Source organism: Amphibalanus amphitrite, unplaced genomic scaffold (genome assembly GCF_019059575.1).
Source record: "Amphibalanus amphitrite isolate SeventyFive unplaced genomic scaffold, NRLGWU_Aamphi_draft 000297F_arrow, whole genome shotgun sequence".
Classification (NCBI taxonomy): Eukaryota; Metazoa; Arthropoda; class Thecostraca; order Balanomorpha; family Balanidae; genus Amphibalanus; species Amphibalanus amphitrite.
This window is the reverse complement of record NW_024881792.1, coordinates 468,759-495,228: the sequence shown is the minus strand read 5'-3', so window position 1 is coordinate 495,228 and position 26,470 is coordinate 468,759. Positions and strand designations below refer to the sequence as shown.

At 49.8% G+C, this 26,470-nt stretch overlaps 1 protein-coding gene across 2 annotated transcripts in view; it reads left to right on the top strand.

Moving 5' to 3' along the window:
- The window catches only part of LOC122387761 (SH2B adapter protein 2-like), a 167,308-nt gene that overhangs the window by 116,598 nt on the left and 24,240 nt on the right, over window positions 1–26,470 (top strand). For both annotated transcript variants that reach the window (XM_043378210.1, XM_043378211.1), the window contains exon 4: window positions 26,126–26,250. In XM_043378210.1, the coding sequence (XP_043234145.1) occupies window positions 26,126–26,250 (125 nt within the window). The remainder of the gene's footprint in view (window positions 1–26,125; window positions 26,251–26,470) is intronic.

Sequence of the window (26,470 nt, the reverse complement as noted above, 5' to 3'; positions counted from 1 at the left end):
GACAGCTTCTCTCAGCTTGAGTACGGCTGCTGAGTCACCTTGGGCTCTGGTCTTCTGTGAAAGTGCCATTCTGGTCGGTAGTTCGGAGACCTTTACTCCAGACCACCAGATAAGACTGCTGACGCGGATGACCGTTTCGCCCTCCATGAACTGACGTACACTGGCCCAGTAGTTGCTCCCAGCCAGTTTTCTCAAATGGCCAAAATGTCCTTCAATGGCGTCCGACTGGACTTTGCCGAGGAGCACGTACTGGACGACGTCTGGGTAGCGCTCGAGGAGATGGCTGGCGAGACCGTGCAGACCTCTGCAGGTGTAGTACACTGCCATGCCCGTGTCCTTCGACAGTTTGGCTGTCACAGGGCAATCACTTTGCACCTAGTCGCGCATGAACGTACCGAAGTCTACCAAAAACTGGAGTGAGTTTGCGCTCTTCTCGCAGTTCTTGCGTAACGGCACACGGTTGTCGTCATTCAGCCTGCTTGCCATGTGCGGCGACTTTACGTTACAGATGTTAAACCATCGACGCACGAGCTCCAAGAACTCGGCGGTGTCCTTGAAGTTTGCGAAATTCGGCTGATGCTCTGCGAAGTGGCGGAGTGCAGCGGATGTCGACTCGTGAGTTGCCGCAGCAGCCAGCTTGACATTCACCTTTTCAAGGCACGATGGGTGCAGGACCTTGTCGGTGAGTTTATGTGCCAATTTGGCTGGGTTTCCGCGCTCCATGTTGAACACTAGCTCCAGATGATTGAAATCCACTGCCAGTGGATGTTGTACTTGCAAAGGAGTAAAAAATATAGTCAGCCAGCTGTCTAGAAAAAAAAAAACAAGAGCAGCCTGAGTAATGATCACAAACAGGTCCCGATTCCCAGACTCTTTGGTCATTTACCTGACCCAAAGTTGAGTGGAGCGTTTCGGTCACACCTTGTCCTTGGTCATGACCTTGACCAAAGGTCAAATTATCAAATTGACCTTTGAAGGTCAAATTATAGTTCATTCGACGCGTCTCGACGAGAGAAACACGATGCTGGCAAAAGTAATGTCTCTTGGCTCTTGAGTCAAAAGTTAGGTATTGGAGAAAAACATTTTTCCTAAAAAGCGGCTATTTTTGGAGTTTCTGCCCTCTGGAGGCTAAGCCGTTGACCTGAGGTCAAATCTGAGAACATTATTCAGAAAGAACTGTAAAAGAGCTATCGAACGCGCTTTTCCGCGGCGCTGTTGGTTCCCGAGTTGTCCGTTGGCAGTTTCGAAAAATGTTGAAATAGCAAAAGTTGACATTTGATGACCTCTAGTGACCTGACCTTTGACCTGATCTAAAAAATGACCAAGTATTTTCGTCATGGTTTTTGACGTTCTTTCGAATACCCCTTACCGCGTGTCGCTACGTGGCTCGGAGTACGAGTTAGAGTGGAGGTGTTCAACCCCCCCCCCCCCAGCAGGGCGTGGAAATCCAGGACCCCAGCGGGGCGCGGGTTAAATGTGATCAGCTCAACCATGCAAATCGGCTTATATGCAACATGACCTTTCCCGTGACCTACACCTGGGGTAAATTTTGCAGCTAGCTGCAGTTTAACTTGCCTTAGAGTCGGTGAAAGGAGGACAGCTCAGCGACCTCTGTTTCATAAGTCCGTAGTAGATGTTCTTGAATAGATGCACGGTATCATACATCGTGAAAATGCGTTCTTCTGTTGCTGTGAATGGGTTGATGATGAACTCTGGATGGTCGCCACCTGTGCCGAGGGACTTGTGAAAGGCCTGATTCACTCGATGGTTGTCGGTTGTTACTGACACCACCTTAAAACCCACGTCCGTGAGACCCTTAACCCTATTCCTGGCGGGCTCCGCCGGGACAAGAAACTGGCGGGGGGGGGGGGGGCCGATTCGGCCCCCCCCCCTTCAGATCTCAAAAACTACACATCGCAGCGACAAACGGTAAACGGCATCGGATACGCACGTTCAAGATCTACAATTTTTACTAAGGTCATTTTCAGGTCAGGTCAAAGATGACGTCACAGGGGTCGAAAAAGTCAAAATGGCGGCGCTAGATATGGAGAGAGTTTTTCTCGAATAACTTTGGAATTAGTCAAGATAGGAACAAACTAAGGGCATCATCGTGATCCTCTCGTCAATCCGCATCGAATGATATATATGTTGACCTCGAAAGGTCAAGGTCAAAGGTTGACCTCAGGTCACGTGACCTCGAGGTCATCATGTATATCATTCGATGCGTCTTGACGAGCTGAACACAATGAGACCATCCACGCGTCTATATCTTGTTCCTGTACGGAGTTATTGGCCAAAAACCTTTGGTGACCTTTGATGACGTCACATGACCTCACAGCTGCCCAACAGCAAAACAGACCTCAAGGTAGTGAAGGTTGATCGTATATGAAGTCATGTATGGTATATGGGGCCATTCCGACCCGTTTTAGTGGTAAAAACAAGGAGTTGATTTTTCCCCCATTGACTTATAATGGGGAGGTCGCGAAACTGACCTGACCTTAGGTCACCGATATCAAAATTCCGAGATATACAAATTGCACACACTGGTACCCTAACTAAAGCCTGAAGAGAAGAAATTGATCGGTCAAAAACTCTAGCTCTGGCATGATTGCAAACTTTTCTGAGGTAGGGTCACCAAACCGCCTCTGGTGACCTGACCTGAGGTCAGATCAACTAAAAATTTTCAGACATGTTGCGTAGAAGCCTTTTAGGAAAAGTCAGAAAATTTGAGCTTCCTAGCTCAACGCGTTTGGGAGAAATAACCAAAAAAAACTCAGGGGGGGGGGGCTCCTGAGGCCCCCCGCCAGGAATAGGGTTAAGAACCTTGTCAAAAGTGTCTTTGACCTGGTTCTTTGAGACGTGTGGCACTGGTGTCATGCTGACCATGTCTTTGTAGCTCCCGGCCACGGAGCTGATGTGGGTGCAGAAGAGTGTTTTGGTGACAGCTTCAGCCGTATCACCCATTCCGTACACTCTGCCTCCTGCCATTTCAACGGATTGAGCTGTGAGTGTGTACACTTCGTCCATTGAAAGGTTCACCAGCCGATCTCGTGGTTCGAGCGCCTCGATACGCATGCCCAAGTAGGTCATAGTCGCGTCGTCAAGACCAATGCCCATCTGAAGAGCCGAAGTTAGTCGACGGACAGTCTTTGAGCTAGGCAGGCAAAACATTGCAGACGTCTGAAGCTGGCTGTACAGTCTGGGACTCAGTCTGTCCCAGACAACTGCGTTGCAGAGAAGGTCAGACGAGTACCTTCTACCGTTTGCCTTCTTGGTGACCAGTCGCAGCTGCTCCGCTGTGAATGACACCAGTGGCCGAAGAGCTTCATCACTGCTGGGATCACTGCACACCTCCTCGAGCATTCGTGCTGCCGCCTGAAGACGTGAAGCAGCGTCAGCAGTCAGCGTTCTCAGACGGGCAAGCACATTTAGCACTTGACTTGTTGTTGACAACTTCGTAGACGGTACAATGTCCAGCATAGTATCCGTGGACAGCAAAACACCTTGGTGGTGGATCTTGAAAGACATGTCTTCGTAAAACGACACGTTATGAACTATCGTTGGCAATCCGGTTTCGGCGTCGACTTCTTCAGCACGGATGCTAAGCAGTGGCTTGCTGTCAAGATCCATGAGCACAGGCCACAGGTCTGAAAGCAAAAATGAGGTAAAATCTTAATGCCCTGCTCATCTTTTATCTTCAAGTGGGTAGGCATGCTTTTACATGGGTGGTGGATTGGATGTAAAGCCATACAAATTTCGCACAATTTCGGCCCATCAAATATTAGCTAAAACCCACGCTGTAATGTGGTTCTCAGCCAACTCTTAGCGGAAAAAATTATAAGAGCAGTAATCAAAAAGCTTTGAAAGAGCTATCGAATGCGCTTTTCCGCGGCGCTATAGCTCTGTTGGTTCCCGAGTTTTACGCCGATTTAACCCGCGCCCCAGTGGTGGTCTCAGTCAACTTCGCCATAGTGGGGGGGGGGGGGCATATGTTACCACACCCACCTCTAACTCAAAAACTAAGAGGGCTAGAAAGACGCGGTAAAAACAGTCAATAGCTCTCAATGCGTACGTTTGAAAGTATTTTGTCATTTTTCATCTTAGAGCAATATTGGGGTCACCAGATGTCATCACAGGTCATCAATTTGCCAAATGTCATATTTTTTTTTTTAGAAAACATGCCGTCATCTCAGGAACTGTGATAGCTAGAAAACGCATGGAAAAGCGATCGATATCTTTTGAACTCTTCTTTTGATAATTTCATCATCAAAATTGACGTCAGGTCAACGGTTAAGCCTCCATAGTTCAACCATTGTGAAAATACCTGTTTTTGGATAAAACGTTGTTTCACGAATAACTTCTGAACCAGCAAAGATGAAGAATTGGCAATGGCACTATCGTGTTTCTTCTATCCTTTAGTCGCTTCGAAAAAAATATGTTTTTTACTTGGAAAGGTCAAGGTCAAACTTTGACCTCGGTCAAGGTCACATGGTGACCTAAATAGGTCATGTTGCATATCATTAGATGCGTCTCGACATGACAAACACAATGAAGCCATCAATGAAGTGTTCTATCTCTTTCCAATCGAGGGTTGTTGGCAAAAATATTGTTACCGAGCCCAGGGTTCACTGCTACCGTTCCCCTCCTCCACGGACCCCAAATACAGGAATACTTACACAGTGGACTATATTTACTGCCCCGTTATCCTACCGCCTACTGTTCCCATCAGTAGGCAGGAGCAGGACGAACAACCGTACCCAGCGCTCCCACTGTTACCATCAGTGGGCAGCAACAACCTCACCTGTACAGAATCGTCCACTTGCCCAAGCCGCGGTTCTCCGTCCACGCACAGCTGACAGCACTCCACGGGTCACCACTCACTGCGGAGCTGAGGACACGACTGGCGCGGGCCCGCAAATCTGACCTAACATGACCTCGGATCGTAGTGGGCCGACCTCACGTCCAATCGCAAACCGGAGTCGCAAATGACGTCATAAACCCAACTCCACAAACACACGCAGACAGTAATTGTATTGTATTGTATTGTATTTACATTTAAGAGCGATCCACATACAAAGTGCGTGGCGATTACTGCTCAGAATCCGTATCCGCGGATTCATCCAGAATCCGTAATGGCGCACGATATACAAATATGAAAGACATGCTCAAGGTTGGTAAAAATAAATCCATTCAGGCAATGTGTTGATTGGCATTTCTTTGTATAGGAACTTTGAATCCGTGAGTACTTTTGTGGTAAACCATCAGTAATCTAACTTAATTAATCCGACTGCATAACAATATGTTTGTAGCCTCAAATGACCTCGGATGACCTTTCAAGAGGCTATCAGCAAAAGAGACACATTGGTCGTCACGGGTGGTCCAAATCATTATGATTCTGAAGTATTTGGACTGTTCCTATGCGTACAAACGGATCTAGAGGCATTTTCATTTTTCTCCATTGACTTATAATGGAAAGGCCACGCCACTGGCCTGACCTTAGGTCACGCACGGATATAAAAAATACGAGATATGCAAATTATATAGGTGCCCATAACATCAGGCCATCCACCAACTTTAATACCTCTGACAAACACTGCAGGCTGGACATGATCGCAAACTTTTTTAGGCTTGGTCAGTTAACTTGACCTGGTGACCTGACCTGACATGACCTGGGGTAAAAAAAATTCACACATTTTCCAAAATTGATGTACAGCAAGCTATTGATGTAAGCGGTGCGGCGCTACGCGCCGCGGTTTTTTATTCACACGCAAAAAAAAAACGCGACAGGCTGGTAACATATGCCCCCCTTACTGGGGCAAAGGTTAAGGAAAAAGTATCAAAATCAGGGAAAAAATTCGATATCATTTTAATTAAATTTGGTGACATCCAGTCACCTCATCACTGACAACATGAAAAAACATGACCGGGGTGACTTTGAAAGATCTGTAAAGCACTCTATCTATATCTTTTCTCGCGTCATTCTAGCTTTCTTACTCTCGGAGATAACTTGGTGTGGCCAAATACGCCCCCCCCCCCCTCCACCATGGCGAATTTGGCTGCGATACCCACCCGGGCACGGGTTAATGTTTTGATACAAAAACAGTATAGCATACCTGAATCCAGATGGCAGTCTCTCGCTTTGTAGTTTGTGCTGCAAGTCTGACAAATCAGTTAGGCTGTCGTGTTCCTGGAATGCAGTCAAGAGGTCTTCCAGACGCTTATTATCGCGCGACTGGCGAGCAGACGAGGATGCGAGCTTTGTCGGTCTCGCAGGGTCCGGTGGTCCGGTGTCCGAGTCTACATGACCGTCGAAGATAGAAGGCACCGCGTTGGGTTGCAGACGAGTACGTTTTATCTTTCCGTTGTCATCCTTTTCGGCCCGTCGAAGATCACTGGCCTTAAAATGCTTTTCACATACGCCTGTTTGGGTAGCATCAAAATCTGTCCTGCCCAGTGCCTTCAGCCAGAGATCGCGAACGGTTTTGTTTCTGGGAAATCTGAATACACATTTTTTAAATGTCGTTCTCTCGCTCGTCTCACCTTCTTTATACAGCACGGCATCTCTCTTCTTGTTCTTATAACCCGACCGACAGTTAAGCGCAGCGCATTTAACTGTCATATTTACACTGCTCGCCGACAGACTTATCTGCTTACATTATAGAATGTAACTAATGGCATATAAAGAAACAATATCATTCATCGTACTGTCATGAAATAATAAAAAGCAGCCTCTTGCCTTTCGTGACTTTCAAAACGACTCTAAAAAATGCTTTAACAGCTATTGAATGTCGCGTGCACTTCAGTTTAAACATTCTTTCGTTTCTTGCCTAATTTGACAGCAAATAGCAAAATTGCAAATAAATTTACAAAATAGAAACGCATGTTTTGTGTAAAGGCCTGGCTACACTATGACTACGTTTCCATGGGCAAGGGGATTCGTATCCGGATCAGTGAAGCCGCTAATGATCCGGATGACTGGGGCCGTTTCCATGGGCAAAGCCGGTACTGATCCGGATCAGTGAAATAAGAGCTCAGCCGCTACTGATCGGCTTAGGAGGGACGAGTATGGCGCACTTTGGCAATTAATAAAAACTCCAGCTAACATTTTTGCCTGGTCTTGTGCAAAAATCGACTAGGATCTTCCGTCCTGAAGATTGGCTTTCTTTTATCATACCGATAGCAAACTCGGCTATTGGGAAAATCTTCCAAACTCTCTACAATAACTATATTATAACTTTTCAGTTCGATTCATGTTAAAAAATAAAAATAAACAAATAAATTTACATAGCAATTCGTCCGTCTTTCATCACTTCAGAAAACGTTTCAGGCGACCCCGAGTTTCGAACCCGAGACCTTTGGCTCAAAAAGCGAAAATCATACCGCTGCGCCACCGCGGCTCTCTACCGCCGTTGTCCTAAACTTATATGTCAAAATAGTTGACAGGCAAATGATGCAACATCGAGAAAGTCTACATTTGTGCTGTAAGGGATTACATGGGTAATGAAAAAATGCTGGAAAAGATTGCAAAATTGATTTGCCATCTAACACCAACAAATAGATTAAGAATATTGGCACAATAGAACTTAGCAAGATAACTGATGGCTGGATGCTGTTGCGCAACGGAATGCTTGACACCGTGCAGGAGGAATGCAAAAAAAATATCTCCAATGGTTTAAATCTATAATAATATAGCCCAAATTTTGAAACATATCATTCTAGTAAAAGTATAATTTAAATAAAATATTTCTAATGTGATATATGCATCCAGGCCCATTAAAACAATTAACATGAAAATAAGAAAATTAAAAAGTCAAACATTAATCCCTATCGTAACGGCTCAGCTTCTTTCGAAGCTGGATTAGAATCCGGATCAGCGGTAAGGGATTACGGGTGTTTCCATGGGCAGCCTAATCCCTTACGAGGCACTGATCCGGATCAGTGATGCCCATGGAAACGGGGTCTATGCGTTTTCTGCGTGCGTTTTTGCTGGTTGGCATGTAACCCCTCTGTGTGCCGCTGAGGTCATCTCAGGTCATGAACGGTAACCTTGCTATTCCCTGATGGCACGCCAAGTTTGATCCAAATCGGCTCGCCGGTTTTGTTAACTTTAAAATGGGGTGTGAACGTGCACACGTGCATATTCCCACCCATTGTGATGCACACCATCAATGCACTTTGTTATCCCCTAATCGTAGGCCAACTTCGATCAATATCGGGCCTGCTCGTTATTAAGCCGTTATTATAAGGTGTGCACGTGGCACGTGCATATTCACACCCTTCTGAGGCACACAGTCACGACACTTTGTTATCCTTCAATCGCACACCAGCTTTTTATTGAAGGCGGCGTGTCCCATTTTTAGCTGGAACTATGGGATGTGCACGTGCGCACGTGCATTACCTCACCTTCGTCGACTGAGAAAAACTCATACACGGTCAGCATCCAGCGACACACCAAATTTCATTGCAATCGGTCAGTCCGTTTCCGAGATATGACGGAGGGGTGTGCACGTGCGCGCGTGAGCACGCGCAGAGCCACAACTATCTCGGTGCACGGCACCCTACTAACCGGTCTATAGCGATGTGCCAAATATGAGTGCAATCGGTCCAGTCGTTCTTGAGATGTGGAAGCGGCACCTTGCACGTGCGCACGTGCAATATGGGTCCCAACTGACTTGTGCACGGCACCCTACTACCTGGTCCCTAACCGTGTACCAAATTTGTGCGCCATCGGTCCAGCCGTTCTCGAGATCTGGAAACGGCACCCTGCACGTGCGCACGTGCAATATGGGTCCCAACTGCCTTGTGCACGGCACCCTTCTAACTGGTCCCTAATCGTGTACCAAATTTGAGCGCCATCGGTCCAGCCGTTCTCGAGATCTGGAAGCGGCACCCTGCACGTGCGCACGTGCAATATGGGTCCCAACTGACTTGTGCACGGCACCCTTCTAACTGGTCCCTAACCGTGTACCAAATTTGAGCGCCATCGGTCCAGCCGTTCTCGAGATCTGGAAACGGCACCCTGCACGTGCGCACGTGCAATATGGGTCCCAACTGCCTTGTGCACGGCACCCTTCTAACTGGTCCCTAACCGTGTACCAAATTTGAGCGCCATCGGTCCAGCCGTTCTCGAGATCTGGAAGCGGCACCCTGCACGTGCGCACGTGCAATATGGGTCCCAACTGACTTGTGCACGGCACCCTTCTAACTGGTCCCTAACCGTGTACCAAATTTGGGCGCCATCGGTCCAGCCGTTCTCGAGATCTGGAAACGACCCCTGCCCTGCACGTGCGCACGTGCAGCAGCACCCCATCTCTGGCACATGGATATACATTGCCCGGTGGGTGCGTATTTTTATGCCAAGTTTCAGCGCAATCGGCCGAGTAGTTACCGAGATATTGCAATTGTTACAAAACTGACACTTCTTCGTATTGCACGTGGCACGTGCATAAGGGGTCACCCACATGCATCGGGAATAGTCCAATACTTGGTAAAATGAATGAAGCTACCCTACAAAAATTACCGCATGTACATCAGTCAAGTGGTTGCTGAGATATAAGCCTCGCAAAAGCGCTACTTATGCAAAATACCCTGAACAGTGAACACCCTTGACTTTTCACGTGGCACGTGCTACGGCAGTCACCTAGACGCATCATGAGAAGTCAATTATGGGGCAGAAGGGATGGGGCTACCGAACAAAAAAGACCGCAGGCTAATCGGCCCAGTGGTTGCTGAGATATCAGCCTCTCAAAAGTGTTACAGGCCGCCTTTAAAAATAAGAGGCCAAAGTGGCCTCTTATTTTTGGCGCCAAAAACGAGTGTCCAATCCAGGTAGTTCATGTTATCTATGGTCTGGCTATTTATAATATTTTCTTTTTTGTTGTCATCGAAAGTGAATAAATATCATATACAATAGCATATAAATTGGGATTTACTGTATTGTCTAATTTTGTTTCGGTAAGTGCAAAAATTGAAATTTGATTAGCTTTGACAACATTTTCCAATTCTTGAAGTTTTCCGGGAGCTGTTATACTGTTGATGTTTACATGTGCAATGGTGCTTTTAAAACGTAAGTCTGGTCCTGGGTTAATTTCGATTCCCCCTATCAGCAATGAAATATGCATGTCCAAAAATAAATTAAGTTCTCTCCATAACGAATGAGTGCCCACTAGCTTGAGTAGCATTTTTTTGATATATTTGTTCTTGTTTTATCGAATGTGTAGTGGTGGGAACTGTGTGTGCATTGTGCGTGTCTCTGTGAGCAGTGGTGACGGATAGTGTGCCTTGGCTGGTAGCTTGACAGGCGGCGCTATCGAGGGTGAGAGTGGTGCTGACCCGGGCTGTAAAGAGGATAGGGGCAGGCAGAAGATGGGCGTACAGGGGTAGATACAGGGGGGTTCATTCCTGTGTTAAAGGGGATATTCAAAAGTGGCAATAGGCCAACTGGCTCACTGATTGGCTGTCAGCCTTGCTACGTCATATTACCCCTGCTGCACATACCACTATACAGGGTGATTTTTTAACTGTTAAAAAGTAAATGTCAATGATGGTCCCTAAATCGAAAAATCGCATGTAAAAAAGCAATGCACGTGATAGATAAATCTGGGACATTGTGTATGGTGTCATGATTTGTCCCTTTTAACCGAAGGCCTCGGCCCCAATGGAGCCTGAAAATGTCCCACCAATCGGGCTCGCATCAGTCGCATGGTCCACCGCCGTTCAGTAAGGAACGACACAAAACGATGATTTTGAAGCATTGAGGCAGTTCGAAGCATACGATCATCGAAGAGATACCCCAGAAAGACGTTAAATAATGCACGAACAAGCTTGTAGTCATTAATAACCTTCAAACGGACCATCTGGCGTATGTGCAGCCTCTGAAGAATCAGTCTTCAGGGAGAAAGAAAAACAGCGGATCAGACACCACCAGGGCCGCCAGTATCGAAATCCTCGACCTGTCCCTTAACCCTCGCCCTGATGGGGTCTGCCGAGCCACGCGGATCTCGAGAACCACGCAACATAGTGTTAGGCCAAAGGCAGCGTCTCCAATTGGTAGGTGTATTGGAGCTTCCACAAGCAGTAGCGGCAGCAGCAGCAGCACAGCAGCACCCGCGCGTGGCGGCTCCCCGGCTCCGAATGACCGCCGCCCCCGGCTGCGGCCGTGACCCCGCGCCGCCGGTCGCAGCGGCGCGCTCAGAGGGAGGCGGCCCGCAGAGGCGCGTCCAGCAGCGCGCCGAGGGGAGGCAACGGGCACACGATCCACTAACACTTCCTAACACACCTCCCCCCTAAATAAAATGTCCCTTATTCTTTGCACTATAAAACAACGCGACGAAAGTGCTGCTTCGACCGCGATCGGCCGCGATCAGCTGCAGCAGTGGCATCAGCTGCTCGGTCTGCGGCGCTGCAGTCGGTGACGTCCGCTCCGGTGACGTCCGCCTGGTGACGGCTGCGCTGGCGACATCTGGCGCTGCTGACGTCTGCGCTGGTGATGGCGTCGAAAATCGAGCGCCGCACCTGCGTCTCAGCGGTGGGACGCCACCTCGCGCTTCACCCCCTCGAGGTTCAGGCCTGCCGATGATACATTGGCTCAGAACATGTCGCACACTTTGGTCACACACAATCGAACAAGTCTGACGTGTGTATGCTTATAAAAAGTAGGTACCGTGCCGGAGTACACAGAGATGCAGAGAGTTTGACAACGGTTTTTAATGCAGTCGTTTCGACAAGCGTACCTATTTACAGAGCGGGGTATCTTACCGGAGGCCGGGATACTCTCCCGTATCGTGTGACGTATGTGCTCGTCGGTTGTGGCGTTTGTTCCACAGCCGTGTCACTGGGCACCTGCAAAAAGTGTATGAATGGACTACTCTTCGTAATGATGTTAGAGTCCTGAGATACGGGCTCGTCGGTCCCTTGTTTGTGTTCGTCAGGCGTAGTCTCGTCAGTGGTCCGCTGTCCGTGTTGCTCGGGTGCAGCTGGCCGTTCGGCGGCATCGTCTTTCCTCCGAAGTTTCATAGGTTTCAGATGATTGTGATGAACGTTGGTCTCCTTACCACCGGGCATGCTGACCTTGTAGGTGACTCCGTCTCCTTCCGGACCGTGCCTTCTTAAAATGGTCGCAGGGCCTTTGTAATGAAGGGCCAGCTTACGTTTACCTCCGACGTGAGCCGTATGGTCCCTCACCCACACTTTTTGACCTGGCACATATTCAACCTCTCTCGCCGACTCGTTTTGTGTTTTTGTCATGTCGTTGGAGGCTTTGTTGATGTTTTCGTGAACCTTGGTGTATGCGTCTCTGAGTTGGCGCAGCCTGTTTTCGACATGCGTGTCGACCATCGACACCTCGCGCCTCTGGTTGAAAAGCTCATCAACTGGCAGGCGTGCCTCATACCCATGCACCAGGAAAAATGGGGTAAATCCGGTCACCGAGTGTTTGGACGTGTTGTATGCGAAGGTGAGGAAAGCCAAATGTTCGTCCCAATCAGATCCGCAAGGTTTGATAAATTTCGAGCACATGTCCTTGAGCGTGCGGTTAAAGCGCTCCACCATGCCATCGCTCTCAGGCCTATAGGGTGATGTCCGAGTTTTTTTCGATTCCTAGTCGTTTGCACAGGGACTGGAAGACCGCAGACTCAAACTGGCGACCTTGATCGCTGTGAAGGCGTTCTGGCACCCCTTGCCGCAATACCATGTCCAGAAGACAGTCAGATACAGTTTCAGCTGTCTGGTTCTGCATGGGGTAGGCAAAGACGTATTTGGTAAAGTAGTCCATTGCTACTAAAGCGTACCTATTACCGCGAGCCGACATCGGCATCTCGGTGATATCGATAGCCACTCTTTCAAATGGCCTCGAATAGGATTCGGTTCGGAGAGTTGCTTGCATCTGTGGTGCTGGGCGACTGCGTCGTTGACAGGTCTCGCAAGTTTCGCAGTAGCGGGCGATGTCCCCGCTCATCCCCAGCCAGAAAAACCTGGTTGCTGCTCTCTCGAGAGTTCTGTCGGTTCCCCGATGACCAGCAGCCTCATCGTCGTGTAGCATGTTCAGGACTGTCTCATGATAGATTTTTGGAAGGACAATGACTGAGCTGTTGCCATGTCGCCTTAGCTTCAAAATCCCGTTTTCCATCGTGAGCTGGTCGAAAAATCGAGCCATGCTACGTAGTGAGCTGTTCTTCTTCTGCAGTTCTTTTTTAGAAGGGAGCTTCTTTGCTTCCAGCCAGTTTCTGACCTCACCCAGTAAGGGGTCGAGCTCCTGCTCCAATTGTAGCTTTTCGAGGGGGATGTCTTCTCGACCGCCCTTGTGGTCGGCGGCCAGCAGCTCTTTGGTCTCCGTCTCAGCTGTGGAGTCAGTGACGTCAAGGACGGGCCTCGACAGAGCGTCAGCATTACCATTGTCGCTGCCCTTGCGGTACTCAACGACAAAATCGTAAGTACTGAGCTCAATGGCCCACCGACCTCTCCGACCGGTGGCATCGCCGTCGACGTTGATAGATTTTGGGACGTTTTTGAGCGGTTTGTTGTCTGTCAGGACAGTGAACTTGGTGGCCGCGAGGTATTGCCGGAAATGTCTGACAGCCCACACGATGGCCCACAGCTCTTTGTCGTATGCGGGCCACCGTCGTTCAGCTTTGCTGAGGACTTTGCTGGCGTATGCAATTACCCTCTCTTCGCCATCGAGCGTCTCTGAGAGCACCGCTCCCACCGCAGTGTTCGAGGCGTCGGTTGCAAGCCTAAACTCCCCTTTGCATGTCGGTAGAGCCAGGATCGGAGGGGATGTCAGCTTGGTCTTGACGTTTTCGAAACTTTTGATGAGCTCGTCTGTCCATTCCAGTTCGCCCTTCTTCTCAGCAGCTTCTCTGATGGGTCGCACGAGGTCAGAATAGTTGGGCACGAATCGCGAGTAGTATCCAGCGAGCCCTAGAAAACTCTTCAGCTCTTCGGCTTTCTGTGGTCGAGGCCAGTGACGCACCTTCTCTATGTTTGCTGGGTCCGGCTCCACACCGCTCTTCCCCACCTTGTGTCCGAGGAATACTACCTCGTCGCGGGCTAGACAGCACTTCCTTGGCTTAAGTTTCATCCCTGCTGTCCTGATCCTTTGGAAGACCTCCTCCAGGTTCTTGAGATGATCGTCTTGATCCCTTCCGAAGACAATAATGTCGTCTATGTACACCAGGCAGCTTTTTGAGTCCATTCCAGCCAGCACTAGTTCCATCAGTCGTTGGAACGTGGCTCCAGCGTTCTTGAGGCCGAAAGGCATGGACCGGAAGTGGTGCAAGCCTTTTCCCGTGCTGAAAGCGGTTTTCTCTCGGTCTTTTTCAGCGACATCAACCTGCCAGTAGCCCGAGGCCATGTCGAGGGTGGAGAACAGGCTTGCCCCCGCGAGGCTGTCGAGGCTGTCATCCACCCTCGGGAGAGGGACTGGCAGACTTTGGGTGACAGAGTTCACTGCTCGAAGATCGACGCAGAATCTGAAACTGCCGTCTTTTTTCTTGGCCAGAACGATGGGTGAGCACCAAGGGCTGGAACTCTCCTCGATTATTCCCTCTTTCAACATCTTTTCCTTTTGTCTTTCCACCTCTTCTCTTAGTTTCATTGGGATCCGTCGTGGCCTTTGTCGGATCGGAGCCGCGCCTCCAGTTTCGATGTGGTGTTGTAGAAGCTTTGTTTTTCCAATGTCGGACTCTCCCGTGCTGAAGATATCCTGGTATCGTGACACAAGTTGTGTTAGCGAGGTCTTGCCACTCTCTGAAAGGGCAGTAGACTCGAGTTTGAGTTCGCTTAAGAGATCATCGAGCGTCCCTGCACTGAGTTCAGCTGAAGCCGCTGAAGAGCTCGGGACGTCGTACATACCCTTGCCATTTTCTTGAATAGAGTACAGTGTACCGATTTCTGTGCCTGGAGGGATCGTTACTGCTTTGCCCCCGATGTTGGCGACCTGAATCGGCACGGTTGCCTCGCTCGTCACTTCTGTAACTAAACGAGGGACCCTCCACTCTTGGCTGCTCTCAACTGAGTGAGGTTCTAGAACACCCTCCCAAGTGGCTTCTTTAGTGATTTTAACGCCTCCATCTGGGATCTCGACCTCGGCCTGAACGAGGGTCTGAGACCTAGCGGGGATGGTGACTGAGGCACAAGTGACCACCCTTGCTCGTAGCGGTCGTAACTCAGAATATGTTGGTAAAGGAATCTCGACGTTCCCCACTCTGAAAACCCCTGCCCTGTCATCTAGCACTGTTTTGTGCTGGCAGCAGAAGTCTCGGCCTAGAACGACCTGGTAGATCAAGCCTGGAATGACCAGCATAGGCTGGATGAACTGCGAGGTTTGTATCGAGAACGACACTTCTGCTTGTGTGTTGACCTGTATTTTCTGCCCGTTTGCCTGCGTTATTGTTCCAAAATTTCCTTTGTGGGACGCTCCTTTCTGTACAGCCGCTCGGGCGAATTCTTGTCCAATCATTGACGCATCGGCTCCGGAATCAACGAGGGCCCATACACTGCGTCCTTCGACTTCGATTTTGATCACTGAAGCGCGTTTGGGGCTTGCTTCTTGACCAGGCACTGCTGTAGTGTTCCCAACAGCGCCAGAATTATCGCGTGCGGGGCTCGAGGGAGCGATGCCCCCTGCTGCGACTGGCGTTCTCCAGCATTCGTGAAGCGCGTGGCCGTGCCTTCCGCAACCGTGGCAGGAAATACCGGGCGGAATCGCGCTCGGTGCTGCCCTCGGGGCAAAGGACCGTGTTGTCCGTTTCTGTCGGTTTGAAAACCGCGGACAATCGCGTTTGAAATGGGCGGTATCGCCACACAGGTAACAAACGCCTCGTTTACTGTCGGTTGGTTTGCAGTGCTCGGTCACCTGGACTTTCATTTCATTCAACTCACTCCGGAGTTCTCCAAGGATGGTCAGAATATCTGGTGCCTGTCCATCCTCAATGGGTTGCGTTTCTTTAGCCGAAATTGCCACCGTCGTGTCATGACCAGCGGACGCCCGCATAATGGCGAGAGTGAGGTCCTTTTCCCAAAGTCTCTGGACGACTTCCTCCGCTTTTTGAAGCGACAGCACAGTGTGGTCATTGTGCAGCTTCTCTTGAAGCTTAAGATCGCTCAGACCACACAGGAAGTGATCTAGCGCTATATGATCCACCTGTTCACCGGATAACCCCGGGTGTGCCAGATTTGTAAGTTTTCGGACGCGATCCGCGAATAACTCTATATTCTCTTCAGGCAGTTGACGGATAAGACGCAACTGAGCCCGAGCCCGTCGCGTGTCGCAACTAGATCCAAATTTCTCTTGTAGGACCCCCTTAAGTTCCCTGTAGTCGCTCCTGGCTCTTTTGTCCAGGTTCCCGCAAATGTCCAAAGCAGCACCATCCAGTAAGTCGAGCAGGGCAGCTGCTAGTTTTGCCCCCTCCAAGTCGCCAAAACGCGTCTCAAAACGGAAAATCCACGTTTTCCAATTTTCCTCCTCGCGACCGCTAAATTTTGTTGTGCTGTGAATTTTTAAGTACAGTTCACTCGCCATTTTGGGCGGTGTATGATCGACGACTAATAAATATGATCGTATCGTCCAACGATACGGTATGCAATGACCAACGGGTAATTTGAAAATCGTGTCGTGCAACGACAACGCTATATAGCCCTATGATCGTATCGCCCAACGATACGTTATGCAATGACAAAACCAGATAATTTGAAAATCGTGTCTTAAACGACCACGCTATCTGTGCTTTATGAGCTGTAGGCGCTGCCAGTGCCTCAGCGTGATTTAATATTTGCCTAACATAATCGACCTGAAATCAGCAAAATCTGGGTCGAGAACGACTGCACCTTTTCCAAATTTCAGGTCGTAGGCTAAGAGCTCATCTATCGTAAATCGATAGCATAAGAGCTGCTAAAACGGTTATTGTTTAAACAAGCATAACTCAAAAGTAGGGAGCGTAAATGAGCTTACCTTGACCGCGCCAATGTTAGGCCAAAGGCAGCGTCTCCATTTGGTAGGTGTATTGGAGCTTCCACAAGCAGTAGCGGCAGCAGCAGCAGCACAGCAGCACCCGCGCGTGGCGGCTCCCCGGCTCCGAATGACCGCCGCCCCCGGCTGCGGCCGTGACCCCGCGCCGCCGGTCGCAGCGGCGCGCTCAAAGGGAGGCGGCCCGCAGAGGCGCGTCCAGCAGCGCGCCGAGGGGAGGCAACGGGCACACGATCCACTAACACTTCCTAACAATAGCGACAAGCGGTAAACGGTGTTGGATAGCCCCAACGAGGAACTGCCTTGTGACCCAATTTCATTGACCTCGGTCAAACCGGTGACGTCACAGGTCAGGTCAAAGGTCGAATTTTCACCGTTTACAGGCATTTCAAGAAATGCGTTGTAAAATCGAGTAAAATGCATTTCATTGAAAATCATCAATGGGGAAATGTTCTTCAAACACATATTTTGCTATTTGAGGTCACTGATACCAGGTCAGGTCACAGAGGTCAGGTCACTGGGGGGTCACAATATGAAGGTGTCGTGTGATACATGTTTTATGGTCCATTTTACATGACAAATGCGATAATGTGGGTCAGGCAGACTTTTGGGCCAGCTTAGGTTACGTTTTGGTCAAGGTCAGGTCAAGGCCCTGGTGGCGCAGTCGGTTAAGGCGTCGACCCGCGGTGCGGGCGGTGCCGGGTTTCGGGTTCGATTCCCGGTTCCGCCCGTTCCGCGGGCGTCGTCCCCGGCTGTGTCACCAGGTGTGGGGTAGGCTCCCACTTCAGCCGTAGCCTGGGGGGTGGGGGAACAAGGGCCAGGAGGAGGAGGAGCCCTCCTGTAATTGGGCCACAAGTGCCCGTTGGAGGGAGGCCTGAATAAAAAAGGTCAGGTCAAATTAGGTCAAATTTCAAAGTTGATATTTTTGCATAAAATGGGTATCGATTCGATGCAGCTCGTCACGGGGAGTTCAATGGTGGTCTCCGTTTTGCGCTACGAGGAGGTCTAGAATTGCTTAAAATTGAGTTAAAAAATTTGACGTCATCATTTTTAATAGTTTTTTTCGCTATAACTTGGCCAAAAAAAAGAGGTATTGATCTACAATTTGGTATGTATATCGAAGGGCGCGGGGACTATCACATATATTCCGTTTTTTTTAGAAATTAGAAAAATTTTTGGAAATTTTTTGAGTTTTTCTAAAAAAAAACATTTTTTTATTTTTAGGGGTCAAAATCCCAAAATTTCGAAAATCCGAGATAGCAGTTTTGTACCGCAGTCTTTTCTCTACACAGCCACATAAAGAACTTTAAAATTGCTTGTTAAAGGTAGTGTGCCAGCTTTCCTGGACCGTATGGAGTTAATGGCCCAGATAAGGAGAACCGGATTTTTAGAACTTATCCATACCTTCAAAACTCATGGAAACGTCTTAAATTCTTCAAATTTTGAGTACCCCAGTGCGAAATTCGCCCCGACGGGTTGTCGGTCGTACCCCAACCACATTTCACACCACTATGAACAATAAATGCACACACTGAAATCGCTATTACCGATATGCTCATCCAATCAAGTTTCGATAAACCCGTTCATCATCATCTCCTGCGGTTTCGAACACGCCTGTTAGGTGGTGCGGTAGACCGCGCCCAAAGCCAGGGCCCCGGTAACGTGAGGTAGCCGAGTCGGGGCAGCGTGCGCTGACCCAAGCCGGGGCCGCGCGTCCTCTCGGTGTCATGTGATAGCCCGGGGCTACCCGCGGGGATGCGGTATACCGCGCCCAAAGCTGCGGCCCCGGCTTGGGTCAGCGCACGCTGCCCCGACTCGGCTACCTCACGTTACCGGGGCCCTGGCTTTGGGCGCGGCTTCTGCTCATACTTTGTGGTGCGGTGGTGGTGCGTCGGGCCGCGCGCTCTGACTTCGGCCAAGAAAAATGCGTCAGCTGATCATTGTCATTTCTGCCACTTGCGTGTGGTGAAATGGGGTCATAACTTAAGAGACGGCTTTTTCATATCAATTATTTTACATAAAATCATATTTCAAACCATAAATAATGTTCGACAGCCAAATAAAAGAAACAATACCAATGCAGGCTTACAGTTTAAATTCGACATTGTGTTGTCTACGATTAGACAGCTGATAACTCATTCCCGTACGTCGTAACTCTATAATGACGATAATGACCTTTGCTTATTGTCACATGTGCGCCGCATTCGTGATTGTTGCCGATGCCTGTTTGCAGGTTAGCCCACTACAGTTGTTATACATATCGAAAAACCGATAAACTTTTAGGCGAAAAAAGCACTATTTTAGGCCCATTTTTTTTTGCGATATTAGGTAAAAACAGAAGCTTCTTATCCTAGGAAAAATAAAATGGGAAATCATTCAAAGGTGGCACACTACCTTTAACGTTTGTTCGAAGCACGTGTGAGTAGTAGGTTGAGGAGTGATGGTCCTCTTGGTCCTATACACAAGAGTCAACAAGAACCTAACATTTACTTGACCGTCTGCTGCAATTGATTCATAGCACGTGAAGCGTCAGCGAAATTCATAGTCCTTTACAGATGGCAGGGGTGTCGTTTGTACAGAGGTCGCTGATGGGCACGGGTCAATGCCGCAGTCGTGGGCGGAGCCTAATGTCATATGACGTATGAAAGCCTCTATCCAGGATGGAAAAACAATTAACATTACGAGTCAATGACAAGTGCCACAAATATTTAAGTGACAACAAAATGTATTTGAAGAAAAAGTTTCGGCTGGTCTTGAAACAGTTACTTCCTAAATATGGTTGAAATTATTCCACGCATTTAAAAATAATCGCGAAAAATTAGGGTCTCAAGGGGTCCGGCGTTAACAGTAGGTTTCTATCAATACATCATACCAATGACATGCCATTCAACAGCACAACTGTTACAAGTCATGTCTGCGTGGAGGAGCTCATATTTAACCTCCAAAATATCATAGAAAACATCCAATCCCTTACCAAAAACGTGTTCCAACGTTTTCTCTGATCAATTTTGTTTGCGGGACTCCATTCGAAATGTCCGTGCACAGTGGCGCGGGAACTTCTTCCAGACTGGGTGGGCTGAACCATAATAGAGATCAACCCAGGTTACCCCCAAATCTAGTTTTCTCACCGGTTTTAGGCCACTTATTTTTCAGACCTTGGCCTTTTCAACGAAAAAAAAGAAGAGGAAAATATTTGCAAAAAAGTGAGACGTTCCGTCTTAGCTGAGTGAAGAAACTACCATTTTGGCAGCCTGGAATAAAGGTTTTAATCTGCCAAATGAGTTGCCGAGATAGTGAAAGAGGTGGATTTTTCACTTACATTCTTTCTTCCGTTATATTGTGACCCACGACCTCGAATTTGGGGAGGACAAGCTGCCCAACGGTTCCTGGACTCATTAAAAGTTGTGGGGCACCACCCCCACGGCCGCAGAGTTGTGGGGGTGAAATGACCCTATGGCGAAATCGTGTAGTGGGTGTTTCGTGCTCTATTTTATGGAATGGAAGGGGTGCACGGTCACAGTGGCGCCTTCCTTCCCTTCCCTTCCCCTTCCCCCATTGCCCCCTCCCCCGGTTTCCGCGCCTATGTATGAAGCTATGAAATTATGTTGGTAGATTTCCTATTTCGATTCCTCCAGCTGGGGGGGGGGGAGGGGGCTCAAATACGTTACGAGCCCCCCAGCCGAAAAGCTGGAGGGGCTCAGCCCCCGCTAGCCCCCCCCCCCCCCCGGTTCCCGCGCCACTGTGACCGTGCACCCCTTCCATTCCATAAAACACGAAAACACCCACTACACGATTTCGCCATAAGGTCCCATGTAAACAACTACAGTTCTTGACTGTCGTTCAATGGCGGCGCAATTAATGTATGCCGCAGAGGCAGCTGTCCCTTCTAGTCCACCTTTTTGCGTTAGCTTTTGACCATTGGGCAAAACATTTGTACACATTCGCCATATAGGTGGCACTACAAATGGTGGGTTGGTCACAAAGAATCACCATTGTGCAAAACTTTTCGGCGGTCTTCCTCTACAAGTCGACATTGAACAAATGGTTCATTATTGTGCAAAAAAAATCGTCAATGGTCGAAACTACACCTTTTTGCGTTGTTCGATGGCCAATCGTCATAACCACTTCGGCATCAGTTTGGACAAGCGTCTTTCAGAATAACCCATCGGCGATGTGCATCACTGTTTGACGGTCGGCAAAACAGGCTAGACTCCATTTAACCATTCTGCATAACTCTTTGTCATTGAGCACAATGTTCGTCATAGGCAAAACACTTTGTCAGATTGTCATAATGCTTCAACATTTCACAAAATGGTTAGTCGATGTGCAAAATTCATCGGTACTGTGCGTAAACAATGACTGTTGATTTAAAACTTTCGTCAATGATCAAAATGTCAATGATGTAGTGCTTATCTAGCCATATTCAACGTTTAACGTTAATCACGCATTCAGGGATGAGGCTTATGACAGTTCCAGCGCAATTTGCAACCAATTAACTATTGGATTCCCGATTCCGAAAAAGGCAGTTATACGATAGCTACGAGGAGACTGCCGGCGCCATACCGAGTAGGAATGTAGATTCTTGAGCGTCGGACTCCAAGCAATTCGATACAAACCACGAAGTCGGCCGTCATTATCGCGTCACTGCCCGTGCGATGTCATGGGACAACGCCTCGGGCGGCCGCGCCGGTCGGACTCGCGAGGGAATGGCTGACAGATGGCGAGCCGGGCCCTGCCGGCCGGGCACCTTGGTGTTTGGGGCGGCGCTGACTTATCCAGCCTGTTGCCTGTTCCTTGGTGTTTGAGGCGGGGTTAACTTATCCAGCCTGTTGCTCTGTTGCCTGTCCATTTTTCAATCAGCCGATAACATGTCAGCTACGTCCATCTACATTGTACCTATGGTGCTCATGAACGCTACCGATTTTTATGTGGATCAATGGTCTACGAGTTTCGCCACCTATGCCTCGCACTGCACTGTATAAACGTGGTCGTATTTGTACTTTTCTGTAAAGGGGCGATCTGTTTTTAGTTTTGACGAAATGTTATGAGGAATGCCGAAATTAGCATGGGGATGTTTTGGTGAACGACGAAGGGATATTAACGAATGACGAAGCATTTATCCAAATCGTCAAAGGTTTTGCCGGAACTCAATCAGTTATGGCGAATAGCGAAGGTAATACCAACTGACGAACTGTGGAGTGGGATCAGCATTCCGTTTTGCCCATATGCTGAAGGTTTTGCCGGAATGCCTCTCACTGGCGCCACCTATGTGCTGATCGGACGAATGGGTTTTGCTGATTGGCCATCGAACAACGCAAAAAGGTGTATTCGTCATATGCCAAGCTGGCACCCTCAATGTCAAAGTCTGGCGAAGTGTCAAACTGTTTTGCACACCGCTCATTTCAGTGTTCAATCTTTTTTGCTGAATGGCTGAAATGAAACAGACCACGTCGGAATAGTTGTGTTCAATGCCGATTGCATGGAAAAGGTGTCTTATTTCTATGTAGTCTCAGCTCAAGCTACAAAACTGTTGTGTCATTTCAAAACCCCATGTTAAGGCATGTTAAAAGTTGTATATTTCCTTTAACCCTCGCCGGCCGAGGGGGGGGGGCGGATGCCGCCCCCCATAGGGTTTTTTCGCGATAGCTCCAAACACGCTGGCGATAGAGAGCTGAAACCTGGCATACCTGACCCTTGATTCAAGCCGGATCTTTTGACTTCAACCGCATTTTCGGGTCATGTCAGGTCACTGACCTATGACGTCATAAGTGAACCTCTGCACGGTCTTCAGATGTCGCAACTTCGCAACGCCCTCACTGCCAGAGGAGCTTTCACAGGGAAATGAAAGTAGCAGGATCTAGTATCCATTACGAGTCTCACAAATTGTATGTCTCGGTTTTTTTCCTTAAGGTCATATGAGGTCAGGTCATTTTCGTGACCTCACCATCATGTCAATGGGGAAAAATGAAAACTGCTGTTCTGGCGCCGGGAACGATCTCCAGCTATCTCAAGCACACATAATCGTGATTTGATGCACTCCTTGCAAGGTTAGATGCGTCACTTTTGCAATGTTGACCTTGCGTGACGTCATTTATGACGTCTTGAAGGTCATATTAGTTTTTCGTCAATAACTCCCGATCAAATTGAGCTAGCGAGACGGGGAAACCACCAATGGACTCAGGAAGATTTGCCAAATCGAATGATATGCCACATGGCCTCTTTCGACAAACTTCGTGACCTGGGGGCGCTGACCTGACCGTGACCTGAGGTCAACACTCTAAGTTGACCTGACCCAAACAAAAAGTATATCATTCGACGCGCCAGAGCTAGGCGAACACGATGCTGTCAAAATCGCGGCTCTGCGGCCGTTTTTTACGAAGTTATTCACCAAAAACTGAACCGTACCTTGAGGCACTTGACCTTACCTCAGTGGTCACCGGTTGACCTAGGACCTTAAAATCGGGTACCAATCTTTGCGTCTCGTAACGGAGCACACGCTCGTTTTTTTCCGCGATGCGCTAGCTCCACCAGGGGCGAAACGGCGAGGGTAGGTCGTACCCCCCCCCCCCCCCGGCCGGCGCGTATGTAGAAAACCAATAGGTCCGGCGAGGGCAGTTATTTCCGGACCATTTAGCGCAGTATGAATTTTGACAATTGAACCAGTGCAGTGGTTTGGGAGATATGGGAGGAGGTCTCCGCCCTCACACTTCACAGTCACTCGTCTAATGGAATGCAGCCCAGTCATACTCTGTTGGTGTTATACTTTTACTGTTTTACTTTTACTTTTACTGTTTTGTTTACTTTTACTGCCGACGCGTCCGTGCTCAGCTGCACATCGAACGGTGCCGGCGGCAGCAGCACCCTGCCGTTCCAGCCGTCCAGCGACTCGATCCACCACCGCAAGTCCGCTACTGCCTCGTCCGTCCACAGCAGCAAGTCTTCCCACGATCGCCTGGAATTTAAAAGCCGATAAACGTTCCGCAGCTTCAGCTTGCAAGGAAACACCGCCGCCAGCATGCTGATGCAGCGTCCTGCTATGCGAGCTAAAACTCGAGCTGAAATATGTGTCCGTTTCAGCGCGCGAGAAATATCCTGCTTTAGTTTTGCAACCTTCGATTTAGGAACGGTAATAATCGGCGGCCGGTCAGCGGCTGCGCAGCGGATATCAAAACCCAGGTAGGTAACCTGCTCGGAAGGCTCGAGCGACGACTTCTGACTATTTATATGCAGTCCCAGCGCGCGAAAAGTATCCATGCAAATTTGTAAGTGCTGCGATATCTGTGACTTGGGAGCGGCCAGTAAAAAATCGTCAACATACGCCATGATTGACATGTGATGATCGCGCCTCAGGTATTCTATCACGACTCGAATGCACTTGTGAAAATAATACGGAGAATTGGCCCAGCCGAACGGCAAACGATTCCAGACGAACCAGCGCCCTCCGTACGCGAAGCCGAGGTACTTTCTAAACGACGGATGAACGGGAAAATGGTAGAACCCATCTTTTAGATCTATAGTAACTGCGCACTCGTTATCTCGCATAACTTCGGCAAGCACAGACACGTTCTCAGAAGAAAAATGCGGGACATCACAATGCGCATTAATATATCTCAGATCACATATCAGACGATGCTTACCATTCTTTTTCGGAACAACTTTCAGCGCTGAGACACACAACGGCACATCATGAACCTCCGACACAACACCTTTTTGCACCAAATCGGACAGTTCAGCATCGAGAAACCTACGCTGAGCACTATCAAATGAGGGATTCTGAAACAATCGCGGCTCTGGCTCGGACGAGAACGGAATACGCACACCATTTGCAATCCAGTCTATCACTACACTGTTAGCGCCGATGCGCTCCCACGCTGCTACGTTGAGCCCCATTGTTCACACGCGTAGAACAGACTCCGGTCAGTTATCATATGTCACTCCCGAGCCCCTCCCGGGCTGACCTCGTCCACGAGACAGGTCGAGGTCAAACCGGTCACGTGGCTGACCCCAGTCCGCCGCGCCGGCTGGAACCCTGGACCGCCACCCCGCCGGGGGCCGTACTGGAAGCCGCGGCCGGGCCCGCGGGCGCCTCGCCACGCCGGGAAAGATCCCCGGCCACGTGATCCACTGACCTGGTGAAATTGCCGAGCCCCGGCGATGGTCACGGCTCGCTGAAGGTTCTCGAGGGAGTTCGGCGTGAAAGCTGCCGGATTTTGCTGTAGCGTAGAAAACAGCTTTGCCGTCCCGTCGTCGAACTGGGCTGATACCAGAAGTTGCGTGTACTCCTCCTGCAGGTAACGCAGGTGTGCCAGGCTGACAGCCGATACCTGGTTGAGCGCCGCGTCCTCCGGATCGCAGGCGGACAGGAGCTTGAGTACCGTCTCCTGATAGCGCGCCGACTTCTGTATGATGTTGAATCTCGGCAGGTCTGCCCTGCTGATGCCCGCACGACTGTCGCCAACCAACAGGTCTGGCGGTAGCTTCACCTTGGCGACGCTGTCGCGAATGGCCCGAAATTCGGCCTGCACTTCGCTGAATGAACCCAGCACGGCACTTGGCATCACTTGATGCTGCTGCTCGTCAGGGACGACCTGTCGACGACCGACATTGTCGTCTTTATCGCTTTGCTCTGTGCACTGAGAAGCACTTAGCTGTTTCGAGATCTTCTCGACGAGACCCTCGAGCCGGTCAAACCTCTCTGTGATAGAGGCCACCTGACACTTGAGCTCCTCCACTTCCGCCATCCGCACGGATTGGCTCGTAGCCGCCTCGAATACCGGCGGCTACTCACTGCTCACTGCGGACGTGACTCGGCGGAGCACGCGCCCAGACTGACCCGGCGAGCGGTCGGGTCACCGCCGCTCGCCGGGCCAGCGCCGCCCGTGGCGGGCGCCGCAACTACGGTCGTTGGGTGAGCACATTAATCGGGCTGAACAGAGCTGCTGACCACTGCGGCACGCTGTGCGCTGTGCGCTGTGTGCAGGTAGAGACTGGACTGACACTGTGCGCTGTGTGCACTGTGCAGGTAGAGACTGGACTGACACTGTGCGCTGTGTGCAGGTAGAGACTGGACTGACACTGCGCACTGTGTGCAGGTAGAGACTGGACTGACACTGCGCACTGTGTGCAGGTAGAGACTGGACTGACACTGTGCGCTGTGTGCAGGCGGAGAGCGGGCTGGAGTACGTGGTCGAGACGAGTGGCGCCCACCAGATGAGCACCTGGCTGGCGGCCATCCGCGCCAGCATGGACCGACCGTACACGGACGGCGACCTGCCGAGTAGCAGTCGGTGAGCCAGCCCACCCCCTCTGCGGCGCTGCAGCGCTGCCGGCTAACGCTCAGCGCGCCGGCGTTGATACTGCTGCGGCATATGCCCCCCCTTGCCGTTGATACTGCCCCCCTTGCCGTTGATACTGCCCCCCTTGCCGTTGATACTGCCCCCCCCCCCCCCTGCCGTTGATACTGCCCCCTTGCCGTCTCGCCCCTGGTGGAGCTAGCGCGTCGCGGGA